Source organism: Austrofundulus limnaeus, unplaced genomic scaffold, assembly GCF_001266775.1.
Source record: "Austrofundulus limnaeus strain Quisiro unplaced genomic scaffold, Austrofundulus_limnaeus-1.0 Scaffold161, whole genome shotgun sequence".
In the NCBI taxonomy this organism is placed as follows: Eukaryota; Metazoa; Chordata; class Actinopteri; order Cyprinodontiformes; family Rivulidae; genus Austrofundulus; species Austrofundulus limnaeus.
In genome coordinates, this window is record NW_013952563.1 from 762,872 (window position 1) to 776,721 (window position 13,850).

At 38.2% G+C, this 13,850-nt stretch overlaps 1 protein-coding gene across 1 annotated transcript in view; it reads right to left on the bottom strand.

The window, feature by feature from the left end:
* Positions 1-13,717, bottom strand: part of si:dkey-122a22.2 (uncharacterized) — a 40,613-nt gene extending 26,896 nt beyond the window's left edge. Inside the window, exons 1-7 of the mRNA XM_014017106.1 lie at positions 13,552-13,717; positions 11,395-11,557; positions 11,202-11,273; positions 11,053-11,129; positions 10,492-10,592; positions 7,117-7,233; positions 724-798 (exon numbers count right to left, since the gene is read on the bottom strand). Of these exons, the coding sequence (XP_013872560.1) occupies positions 724-798; positions 7,117-7,233; positions 10,492-10,592; positions 11,053-11,129; positions 11,202-11,273; positions 11,395-11,557; positions 13,552-13,611 (665 nt within the window). The 5' untranslated portion in view covers positions 13,612-13,717. The remainder of the gene's footprint in view (positions 1-723; positions 799-7,116; positions 7,234-10,491; positions 10,593-11,052; positions 11,130-11,201; positions 11,274-11,394; positions 11,558-13,551) is intronic.
* Between the last annotated feature and the right edge of the window lie 133 nt (positions 13,718-13,850).

The following is a 13,850-nucleotide window of genomic DNA, read 5'->3' on the forward strand; positions in this document are numbered from 1 at the left end:
GATTCAACCACTCAACCACTAGACGTCGCTGAAAACAACAAATCCTACACACTGTGCCTTTAAGACAAATAATAGGTAGAAACTCAGAAAAACTTTCAAAAATATAACCAAGAGGTTTATTTCATCATCACTGCTATGCTGTTAAAGCCATCTAAAACCTTGTAGTGGTTTGTCACATTATGATCAGAAACATCTTGAGTGGTGTAACTATTAATCACCACAACAAGCTGTACTTCCTAACAACTGAAAATACTGTTAATGTTCCGTCGCGTGACATTTTTATCAACAGGCCTCCTCTGCACTTTCAGTTATCAACACTTCACTTAGTTATGTATGATAATTGTTGGATAATGAAAAATGAGCTCTAACACTGAGCAACACTTCACACATCTTGACTGTGGAAATAAAGAAGCATTATTGCACTTTTTCTAACTCAGTCCTGCTCACCTCTCTCTCTTCCCAGCCAGTAAAATACAGTCTGAGCTCCAATTAATAGTGATAATAAGCCCCACCCATCAAAGATAATCAAATGGYTTTGCTATTAAAGTTAAAAGAAATAAAATGATCAGTTAGGACTCATGAAATAGACTTTTCCCACTTGCACTACTTCCTTTCTATTTCACAACTTTTGCAACTATTTCCTCCACTCTGTTCATCTGCTTTGCTTCCAAAGCTTGTTTTTAACATTTTTCTTTCATTCAAGAGTCTTAAATAAAAACTCACCAGTACTCCTTCCACTGATCGTCTTCAAAAATGGTCTCTGGAATGGGATCGATCAGCACCAGGTCTGACACCAGCCTGAGGACAAAAGGACACACAGTTAGATTAAGGAAGTCTTCCTGATGAGATTAATCCACTTTACCCTCCTAAACAACGTTATATGAGTGTGAGATCATCATACTTCCTGTCATTCTGCAGATCTGTACTGCATAACACACACACGCACACAAGACACAGAGGTGACATTTTCATTTGAAAAAATGTCATCAGTACACCACTTTCACATTTTTTCCATCAACAGCAAAAACATTATATCAAATAAAACCCTTAATTTTTTGACTGGTGCAGATGACATATAATATGTTAATCATATAGCTGGTGAGCTTTGGATCAAATATTCCAGATTAGCTCTCCATCATTACACAAAATGTGAATCTGGAAAATTGCTGTAGAAAATGACATTTTGAGATTTCTTATTTTTATTATATGGGCGGCACAGTGACTCAGTTGGCCTCTCAGCAAGAAGATCGCTGGATCAAATCCTGGTCAGCTCTACCAATAGAGCTACCATGCCACTGGTATAGATAATAAATTGATATTTTTATTATTTGTTAAAAAAATTGTTGGAAACAACAGTAATAAATGTATATTCCTGTAATGGTGATAAAAATTACAACACCATCATTACCGGAATATACCACAGCTGCAGAAAGACTAAATTTGTTGAAGGAGTCAGTATTCTGGTGTAAAATTGTGATGATGGTGAAAAAAAAACATCTCCAGACTAAATGGTCCTGTAACTGAAGAGACAAAATATGGGATCGATGTTCTGCAATTTGCTGACTTTCACAGAAACTAAAGACTAAATAAAATATCAGAGATTTGGGAACAGACAGCAGCTAATACTTGCTTTTATCGTTGCTGCAAAATGTTATTTTATACATGCAACTTTTTGCACTTCACTTTGGTTTTGTCTGACATAACCTAATGAGCCTACTTTCATTTGAAATATTAATACTTATACTATACTAAATACTGCATGCAAATGGCAAATATCTTCTGATTAATTCAGTCTACCTCCAGCTGTGTCTCTCACTCCCTGACAGCACTTTTAATAAGACAGGCAGACAAAAACAGAGACTAAAATGTTTGCTTCAAGCTTAAGGTCATTAACAGTTTATGAATTCAGGGGTGTCTTCTATGTTGATTTTTCTGTTTTGTAGTTTAAAATTCAAATCCAGAAAACCTATCAAGGGTAAATAATAAAAATAAAAACAAATTCAAACAAACAGAAAAAAAACAAAGAAATGTTTAATGCAGAGGTGCCTAAAGTGAGAACCGTGGGCCAATAATGGCCATTTGATTTGACCTGCGAGCAGCTGGTTATAATCTCCTGTTGTCCAGGGTAGAAGCATTAGAGTTCCACTTACAGACATTCTATCTGTTGGCCCAATGACTCTATAAAGGGCTGTAGTGCAGATAGTTTTCACTCATGGTGCTTACTTTTTCTTTGAATTATGTTAAAGGGGAAATATCATGTAAAATCAACTTTTTTGAGTTTTATATCATGTTATAATGTTACACTCTCATAAAAAACATGCCCAAAGCCTTGCTTTGACTCATTCATGCATGTTTGAGAAATCCTGCAGCGTTTTTAGGCAGCCATGCTGAGGAGCAAAACGACAGGTGGGGACCAGAAACGTCTTTGGGGGCCAGAAACGCCCATGGGATGTGTCTTTAAGCCGAACTTCCTCATGGCAGAGCGCACCCACCTCCACCCCCACCCCACACACCCCGCTCATGACTCCTGCAGACTCTCGGCAGTAATAGAGTAAAAGTGAAAGTGAAACTTAAGCTGTCTACTGAGATCCACTACTTCTCACTCAGTAAAGCTCTTGTCAGATTCAAAATACTTTTGAGGAAATGTATTTTCAGATGCCAAGTAAACTGCATCATAGCGAATGCGCGAAACAACCCATCCCCGCACGTGCGCAACACTCCCCCTGCCCCGACCGAAATTGACGGGGCAGAAGCGGAAGGAGGTTCTTAAAGAGACAGAGGCCAATTTCAAAGCGTTTAGAAGAGGAAGTGATGAGAAGATAAGTTTATTTTCTATTTAAGCATAAAACAGCATTTTAATAACAACTAAAGGTGACATAGAAACTTTATTATGGTATACTATTTAAATGTATGCCTGAGAAACACATAATATTGGCCCTTTAAGATTAAACATGAAATACTATTAAGAGCAGGCCTTCCTGGAACTCTCACAGCGCAAAACCAAATAATACCTCTGGTACAAGATGACTCTCAGGGAGAACGCAGCATCTGGATGAATTAGAATGGCTGGAGCTACAGAGAAACTTCTACCCAGCGCTGAGGAGAAGACAGCAGCAGACTGTTATCAAAACAGAGATAATGAGCCAGTGGAAGACACAGTAATCTTTCTGCAAAATAGATGCAAACCCTTTCAAGAAATATGAGTCAGAAAGCTCATTTTCTAACCCCAGTGAGAGATCTAAGGCAAGACTCCACCCTAAACGGCTTTCTCCAAAACAAGTTTGCAAAGAGACGCCACAAGCCTAGAAATGCTGGTTTAATCTGATGGAGCTGCTGGTGAGATTAAACACTTCTGCAGCCCAAGTTTCTTAGCTTTGCTGATAATATGGTGTCTGATCTCACAGTGAAGATACTGGAGATCACAGCTGAGTGTCTGACAGTGAAGAAGCCCACCATCCATGTAGGAGCTGATGACGTCATGAAACTATAATCAGAAATCATAAAAAAGGATTTCAATCATCTGTTGAACAAAGTTCAAAATCTCGAAATGGAGACATTCATCAGCAGGGCAGTCGATGAAAAAAAGGATGATGAAAAAGACTACTGAGGTTAAATACTGTAAGTGGCTTAAGAAATTCTGTGCTGAAAACTCTAGACTTTATCAACAAATTCAATCTTTTCTAAAAAAGCAAACACCTGTTCAGATGGATTGAGTCATAATACTGGAGTGCAGTTCTTCTTTTTACTAATAACATGTTTTATTGAATAAATCTCACACCGCAAGCCTCTGGCACATACAGGAGATTAGAATGTAAACATTAGCTGATAAGGCCATAATTTGGAGGTCAACTACAGTTTGTTGACAAAAGGATGGAACACAGAGTCCAGATGACTCAGGAGATGCCTGCAGCAGAACCAGGAGAGGATTTCCCCCAAACTGCAACAGAAGAACTACTGGACCCGCCCTTAAGGCCTCTACATACTCCCTCCGAACTGTCAAAATCAGCTCATTGTCACAGTTGAATGACAAAATTTGCATCACTTGGTTCGGAGAGCCGACAGGACCTCCCCTTCCTGGCACAAGGCCTTGGCCGAATAGTTTCTCACACGCTCWCTATGTTTGTGTTGTGTGATTGGTCTGATACTCGTGGGCGTGTTCGCTGAAAGCCCTCGGACGCTGCATTTTGCTTCCAGAATGGAACAGTTGTAACCGGAAGCTAGGGCTGGGCGATAAATCGATTTTATCGATTAATTCGAATTTGCTGTGTATAACGATTTAATTTGGGGGAAATCCGGATCCCCCCCCTCGAGTGCACTCTTTGGGGCTTCCGTAGTTCGGAGGTCTGTAGTTAGGTTTCACCCCGGCTGTCCCGTCCCTCAAGACGCAGACAATATGGACACTAGCAAAGAGGAACTACTTCCCAAAAAAGGCACTGTGTCTTTAGTTATCTGGAACTGGTTCGGTTTCGTAACCGTGGACTCAGAGCAACAAATAGCTCGCTGCAAAATCTGTTTGAAGGCTGTTGCTACCAAAAGCTGGAGTATGACAAACTTGTTTCAACACCTGAAACAGAGGCACTCTGTGGAGTGGGAGAAAAGCTGCTCTTTATGACAAACTCAAGCTAGCAGCAGCCCAAAAAGCAGCACCGCCAAAAGACAAGCTACCTTGGGGGAATCATTTTCAAACTGCATTCCCTAGAAAAAGACGAGTGCCTGGTGGAAAGCCATCACAGATGCCATCACGTTTTACATCGCAAAAGATATGGTGCCTATTTATACAATGGAAAAACCCGGCTTTATTCAGTTGCTGAAAACTTTGGACGCGAGGTATGTGCTACCTAGCCGCAAATATTTCACCAAAGTTTCCTTGCCACACCTTTACAACAAACAACACGCGTGAAAAGATATCGAACGTGCTGGAGGATGTGCGTTTTTTTTCTGCAACAACGGACTTATGGTCCAGTCGAACAATGGAGCCGTATATGAATTTAACGTGCATTTTGTTGACAAAAGCTGGGCTCTACAAAGTATTTGTCTGCAAACGGCTTACTTCCCTGATGATCACAAAAGTGAAGTAATCGCAGAGGGATTAAAAGAAGCTCTGAACTCCTGGAACCTTCCTGAAGACCGACTCGTCTGTATGACAACAGACAGCGGCACAAACATCATTAAAGCTCTGAAAGACATCAGGTGGCCAAACCTCCAGTGCTTTGGTCATAAACTACATAATGCCATAGGTAAGAATCTAATCTGTTTATTGTCTTTTTTATAATATTTGCACTCATCATGAGGGTCTATGTAACGTGAGTGAGTATGTTAAGAATCATTAATAATTAATTTTTTGTTGAGATTCAGAACGCACTCTAGAAATGCAGACAGAAATTAAAAACACTAAAAGAATATCATCATCAGAGGACAACATTAAAAATATAAAACACCTTAAAAATTTGATAAACTGTTACAGTATTTACACAAAGTGCAGCTGATGTCAGACCAGTCTATGGTCTGTGTGTCTGTATGTGGCTACAGTTGTAAAATGTTGAAATCTGGAAAATAAATGAATCAATTAAATTTGAAAATTTTAATTCTTAATTTTTTTTCTGGGTTTTTTTTTTTTTTTTAAGATGTTTAATGTATCTCATTATTACAGTAAAACTGATCCATTTATGTTTTCATTATTTTACAGAAAGTGAAGGACCCACGGATTGAACGTGCCATCGGGGTTTGTAAAAAGGCTACTGCTGCTGCTGCTTTTTCCTATAGTTGGAAAAAAAGAAGAGAGATGGCTGAAGTACAGGCTGAGCTAGGTCTGCCCCCTCATCAGSTAATAACGGAGTCCCCAACTAGGTGAGGTTCACGGCAGAAAATGATACAGTTTAACCAACCCCTCACTTGACCTTAAAACCCCCTCGATACAACTTTATTTCCCCCCTTAGAACCCATGCGAAGACTAACCACAGTGACCTTATGCCCAATACTAAACAAACACTATTAGACCATTTGCACAGTTGGACTTTGAGTTCAAATCAACTCCCTGAAGGATGATTCAAATAGAGAAAGTTTTTGAGTTTATTTTCTGTAATTTGTATTTTCTGTTTAAGCCACAGGGTATGCATGAAGATGCAGTAGACAGGCTAATGTTCCTTGCCAAAAACGTGTGGGGAAAAAAAAAAGACATCAAGAATGTACTTACTGACTTTGCTTGAATGTATATTTTAAACAGGACTGTTAATTTTGTTTACACTAATTTTCAAACTAGCTTTGAAGCTGCAAATATTTTATTTATATTTTCATTGTTTACAATRGTGGGACCTGCCATGTTGTTTTACTAGCATGATTTATAGCTTGTATTTAGTTGAACTTTGAATTAAGGTCAACTCCCAGAAGGGATGGATCAAATAAAAGAGAGTTTTTAAAAAATATTTTCTGTAATTTGTGTTTAAGAAAACAAAGGAACGATGCAAATCGATTAAAATCGAAAATCGAAAATCGAATTTGGGATGAAAAAAATGGAGATTATTTTTAGGCCATATCGCCCAGCCCTACCGGTGTTGTGCGAATTTCAGTTCCCCTGTGAAAATCTGTTCCCCCTAGTGGTTAACCTTAGAGAGAATCACTGGTCCAGGCATAACGTCAGACCAATCCTATGAGGGAGGCGCTTCCCACACGGGGAAACAGATTTTCACAGGGGAACTGAATTTCGTACAACACCAGCATTAAACCAGTAATCACCAAGAGTCGCTGAGCCCCAGTGGGAGTGTTTAAAATGGTAGGAGGTTCTTAAAGGGACAGAGGCCAATTTCAATGTGTTTGGATAAGCTAGTTTTGATACAGAATTTCATAACAACTGAAGGTAACATAATTACTTGATTGTGGTATAGAGTTGAACTATGTGCCTGAGAAATACATAATACCCCCCATTTTCAAATTTGTTTCTAATTCATGAAGCATAGACTCTGATCCCATCTGTCTTTATTAACCTCATGCAAATACTTTCTTCTCCACACACTAAAATATTTCCTAAGGCAGTATAAAAATCTAATTATTCACATCTTATAAAAAGTAATATACTCTTGATCTAAAACCTTAACTTTTCTTACATGACAGAGTACTTACACATCATGAATGTGGCTGTAGAACCTGGCATTGAACGCTCCGAGCTCAGAGCCAACTAGGATGAAGGGCGCGGCGATCCCTGCAGCCTGCAGGAGTCGGTGCAGATCATCCACCATCCTGCAAGACAGCATCACTCATCAGTCCCTGCGCAAAACCAGGACGGGCTGCAAACTGGGTCAGGAGGTTTCTGCATGCAGCCAGGTGGCACTGGGACCTCCAACATGAAAGATGAACATAACGAGCCAAAGATAATCCCTCCTATTCAGAATATGCTTATTGACAGGTTTTGACAGTGGTGCTAAAACCCAAACAGCAGCAGAAAGACTGGACTCTTGGCTTCTTTCCAGCGCTAAACACAAACAGAAAATCCCCAACAAACTTAAATCATTTGTGGTGGGGGGGCATCATCATCATCATCATCATCATCATCATCATCATCATCATGATCATTAGACGAGGGGGCAGCAGCTCTGCTCAAACAGCCATCTGCTGTTCTGGGTTTGTTGTGCTAATAAATATCAAACCTGAAGTGTCAAACTGGAATGAGGAGATTTCACAAGACTCTCAGGGTTAAGGTTTGGCGGTCATCAAACATATTGCATTCTGGGAAATTGATTGCTTTCATCTCAGACAGGCAAACGAGCCCTACCTTGGCCACATGCCAAGGTAACGAGACACTGTCTGTGAACCACGCCTGCTCATGTCTTAGGCAGATTAAATGCAGGACAAATGTGTTGGGATGCCGGAAACGGGAAGATTATAATCTGATCTGGAGGCGGATCGGGGCAGGACAGAGCTGAGCGATGTGCTCAGCATAAAACACATCTGCAAGCAGATTATAAACAAGTTGTTMTTTTGTTTCTCTTCCCTGAAAAACTAAAACTCACCAGTGTTGATGGTGGCAGCATAAACATCCCAAAGGTAAGAAAAACTGAAAACAAGTTTAAAATGAATATAAAAAAGTTAAACTGGAAATTATCAACATTTTAAACAGAAAATTATTTAAAAACTAGTTTTTAACAAATATTATAACACGTTAACGTCAAAGGTCTAACTTTAAAATAGTGTGAGAGCATTTGATTCACTTGTTTCTCCAATTTTGTTTCCTCAAAAACTAAATTTGCTATGAACAAATTTTGGTTTTGGTTTCCCAAAGGCCAGTTTGGATTTTTATTGAAAATCTTGTGATGATTCATTCAGGCTGAGGCAGATGACCTTCCATCCTGAGCTCGCTTCTGCTGGAGGTTTCTTCCTGTTCAAAGGAGGTCGTTTCTTTCCACTGACCAACATGCTGCTCAGGATGGGAGACTGTGAAATCAAACTTWGACGTGCCAGAAGCTGGTTGATTCCATGCAACACAGATGTGATACAGTTCTCAGTAAACAGTGGTTATACAGCTAAATTTGACCCAACATATTGAACACACAGCAGGATGTGCAAATATAAGTAACCATAGTGCATTGCTTAAAAGGTTTACAACAATTGCTTTTAGTCAAAATATAATGAATAAATGCATTATCAATGGATTACTTGAAATATAAGTTTAAATAAAACAAACAAAAAGAAAAAAATAAGTAGGTCCTTTGGACAGGTTCTTCTTTAATGAAACAAAACCCGTACAGAGGAACTACTCATTTTTTCTTTTGATTTTTCTACCTGGATTACTGAGATGCATCAGGATATAATTTTAAATAATTGTTTTATTATCTTTTTTTGAGAAGTAGCAACAAAAAAAATCATTTTGAGCAAAAACACCTTAAATTGTTGATTTTTTTCCCTGAGTGGTGGCAAAGCTTTTTCTTTTTCCAGCTGGTAAATTTTACTATACAAATAGGTTTCCTCTTTAAAATTTCCTCTTTAATTTGCACCTTCATACACATTCATTTATTTATTTACTGTACTATACAGTTTATGTGTATATGTGCATTGGTATATGTACATTATATGTATATCACATGTGTATAGTGTGATGTACATTATATGTATATCACATGTGTATAGTGTTTTTTTTTTGTTTGTTTGTTTTTCTTTTATTTATCTTTCTTTCTTCTCACCCTCTCCTGTACTGAGCTGCAGTAAAGTGCAAATTTCCACACTGTGGGATTAATAGTTTTATTTTATCTTATCTTATTTTATCTTATCTTATCTTAAAGGGATATCAAAAATTCCTAATTAGAATAACCTAAAATAGCATTCAGAGCAAATATTAAAGTTTCATTGTCATTAACAAGACAAATAAATGCATATATCTGGAACTGCCCATGACATCAGGATGATCCAAGTCTCAAAACGTAGCTTCAAATGCAGGAATCTGAAAATGTGCTGAGGTCATTCTGACCACATTTGACCTAATCCTTGGTTTGATGTGATGTGTCACATATTAGTTTAGTGATGCACAGGAATGATAAATCATAAAGATTTTTTCCAATTTATACAGTAAATATTTGAGTGAGTAAAGAAAAACGCAGATGCTGCTTTATTTTTGAACATTTTCTTCATTTTATGTAAAGGGATTTAAAAATTGATGCATATTTCCTCACGGTTTGATTTTTAATAAAATGTGCACTGTTCCCTGAGGCATTAAAATACAAATTATTAAAAGGATTTTGAGTTTTATTCACAATTTTAAACAAACTGCTAATATTTTGAACACAACTGTAAGCGATGCTCTAGAGCAGTGGTTCCCAAACCTTTTATCTTMTGACCCAAAAAATATCCATGGCAAAAACTTGTGACCCCAAATATTACTGGTCTGACACGAACTTTGTTAATAACCCTAAAAACACAGGCTTTTTGACAATCTAAACAGCTTGTACACAAATACAAATACTTATTTCTACTTTTTTGTGTGTTTTTGTAATAGATATAGGGAAAATATTACATCAGCAATTATTTTATTACCCTTTAAATTGATTTCTGGAGATTATCCAAGGTRCTTCATGACCCATAATTGGGTCCCAAGCCCAACTTTGGGAACCAAAGTGCAGTGGTTCCMAAACTTTCCAGCTTTTGACCCACAAAATAACAGTAGCAGAGACCTGTGCCACCAGATATTTTTGGATGATAAACATTTGTATCAGGTCAACAAAACATGGGCATAGTAACAATATTTTTATACTACATTTATCCATTTTAAATACACTAACCTCACTCCTTTGTAACAACTAAGACAAAAATGTAACTATTTCCGAAAATATTTTCAGGACCCCACCTTGATGTTTCGGGACGCCACTTTGGGTCCCGACCCCAACTTTGGGAAATACTGCTCTAGAGAATAGTGGTCTCTCTCCACACYGACAGTGAGAATCAACCCACTCACTTATTCAGAAACAAACTCATGATAATAAAACAGATAATCCAAAAGATTATACCCACCGTCCGGTTGTAGACATGCCCCAGACTTTCTCTGTTCCTGTTGTTTCATTCTGCATCAGCCGCTTGCTGAAGCCCAGTCCCATTCTGTCATAGGTACAAACCTGAAACAGGGACAACTCGGGTCATTTTTTTATAACTAACAGCATATATTTGTGCAAAAAAATTAAATTAAATTAAAAAAACATTTCATTAAAATTTCAAAGCCTCACTCTTCAAAAGACTTCAAAAATGCAAACTGGCCAAGTTGTTCTTGTTATGCTTCGGGAGTTTAGTTGTTCCAAAGCAYGTGACCTAATTTGACTCAACGATTTCCAACATGGGGCACAACTTCTGCTGAGCTGAGTTATGTTGAGCAAAGAAGATGTGACAGGCCTGCTGCGGGGAGTGCGTCTGCACGACCCCGACAACAACAAGCATCAATCAACACGGCCACAGTGGCTCAGGGGTCACCAGTTTACCTCACACCCGTTTCACTGCTAACTTACAGAAATCTCCCTTTTCTGAGTTTTAGGACACGTGTTTATAAAATGTTGTGCAAAATAAAGCATGTTCAACTCCCACCTTTGTCAAAGAGGAAACTTTGTTTTGGACATGAAACCAAATATCTGCTGACATTCCAGTCGGTGCATCCAGTATAACTAAAGAAAAGCAGACTAGTTAACACTTTATTTACCAACACAAACAAGTTAAACTAGTGGAGTGTTTATTACCAACTGGTTTTCCTTGTCCTTTACACAGAAGATGCATYTTCTGACCCAAACCAATATCAACAAGCTGTCCATCTGAATGAAAAATAGAAAAACAATATTGATTCGATACATCAAAACCCAAATCTATTTAGTAAAATTAACACCAAATGAAACTGTCAAAACAAATGTATTTCACAAACTTTGACAAGACAACCTGTTGGAAAAAGCATCCGTCCTTCTCCCTGCAGAGATGCGTAATTTAGGAAGGGGGGAACAATGATGATTAAAAGTAGAAACTTTCCAAAGTTTAGGAGAAGGGAGCTGAAAAACACACTGCKTTTAGCTTCAGCCGGGCGCCCCGCTCTTTGGTCTCCATCCTAATTTAGGCAAAGAGAAAATAACACATTATAGGTGAACATCTGGATTTTTATTTTCATAAAAATACAAACACACATAATGCCACATTTTAAATACAATCCCATAGTCAAAATGGTTTAGACAATGCTTAAAATGTAAAAACAGAACAAAATGTTGAAACTAAGAAAGTGTATAATTTTTTAGAGAAAAAGAAATGGGTAACTTTGACTTTGATGGCAGCAACATGTGTCTAAAACCATGTCAGGGTCATGTTCAGTGCTATGAAACAGCCCCTCTTCTTTGACCTACAGACTGTAAATGTCTGCGAGCAGCTACTGGAGCTTTTGGAGGAGAACGTTTTTCCATTCTTGTCTGATGTTGTTCCTGGGTCTTCGTTGATTGATGGGAGAACACGTTCTAAAACATGTACTGTATATACTTCTCTGCATTGATGAATCCTTTCTATATGTGCCAGTGCCAAAGACATTAATGCACCCACACAGCATCAGCGAGGCGGGCTTTGGAGCTATGCACTAACAACAGGCCAGAGGATGTATCCCTCTCCGTTTTTGTATAAAAGACATGGCATTTTGATTTGTTTGACCACACAACAATTTTAAAATTTGCATCAGTCCATTTTAAATTATCTTTAGTCAAGAAAAGGGATGCCCTGATGTGAAAATTTCAGCTGATATCAATATCCGATATTATTATTGGGGTTATGGCCGATAACTGATATTTACCAATATTACACAAACACACTAATTATTTATATACATATACACACAAATATACTTGTATTTTTTTTTCAATACCATTAAAAAAATGACCAGACCGCTGACATGGCTCTCTACTTCAGTTATATCTGGCTGCGCAGCATCACTAACATATACCACTCGACCAACCATTTCCCCTCCCAAAACAGAAATACAAAGCTAAAAAGTGGGAAATCCATATTGGACATTAATATCGGCCCAGTTTTCCTTATCGGACCGATACGATATTCTAAACAAATGACCAATATCGGCTGATACTGATGTTAATGCTGATATATCGTGCATCCCTAGTTCAGATGAAGGGATATTTAAAGGCTTCCCGTTCTCCCACTGAGGAAACATTGTTCTCTTAATGTTCCATTATTTTTAGATGCACTGTTTTGCAGGATGGTGAACCTCTGCCCATAGTTATGTCTGAGAGATTCAGCCTCCCTAAGCTGCTAATTAACTTAACTCCTTGTAACATGGGCAGCACGGTGGTGCAGCGGTTAGAGCTGTCACCTCTCAGTGACAAGGTTGCTGTATCGACTCCCGGCCTGGAGTTTTTCTGTGAAGAGTTTGAAGTTCGCCGGCTGTGAGTGAGTGGTTGCTTGTCTCTGTGATGGACATGTGACCTGTCCTGGGTGTCCCCCGCCTCTCTGATGGAGACAGGCACCAGCTCTTCAGCAAAACAGAAATGAGATGCAGGTTTGGATATATGAGGGAGGGATGGTCCGCCAACACTTTTTAGGAATTATATATTTGTACCATCTGTTAACAACTTTATGTTGCCATTACATACCTGCTAAATGCCCTGATTTGGGTGGGACAGTCCTGGTCTCCCAGCAAAAATGTAATCATGCTCCACTGAAAATGACTTGTTTTCAAATCCTTATCTGTTTTTATTTTAATTTTTGTTTTTATTTATTTTATTTTATACTATGTTTTATAAATTAGCAAAATAATAAATGGGGTGGGGGTGGGGGTATGTGTATAAAATGAAACTAGATATTGATCATCTTTAAAGTTGTAAGTTATTTTATGGGTAAATCGGCAGATTTTTTTTTTAATGAGTATAATTGATGGATATGCTACTGCTGAATGCTACACAAAAGCGTTGTAAGAAAATATTCAGCGAACAATAAAACTAAAAACGGATAAATGTTTTAGCTGATTTTATAAGCTAGTACTTCTTTTGTTGTTTTAACAAACTTAATTACTACTGCGCGCAGTTTTCCGCAGCTAAAATTCTGTGTTACCTTTTTACTAACGTTTCCAGGTTCGCTGCTTGCTGCCTGGGCTTCAGGTCTCCGACGCATTTTGAAATGCAACAAATCTTTAAAAAGTTGAAGCAGGAATTGTAACAGAACAAAAATGAATGAAACTTCCTGACTTGGTGAGGAAGGTACAGGAGCTGCCGAGGGACAATACACTGATTTGCGCGCTCGCGTTCTCTGTGTGATATGTTTGGTTTTACAGGGCTCTGCTTCACCCAAAGACTTCATGCAGTTTTACCCATAGATATATAAAGGCTTTCACATTTATTGCATATATATAT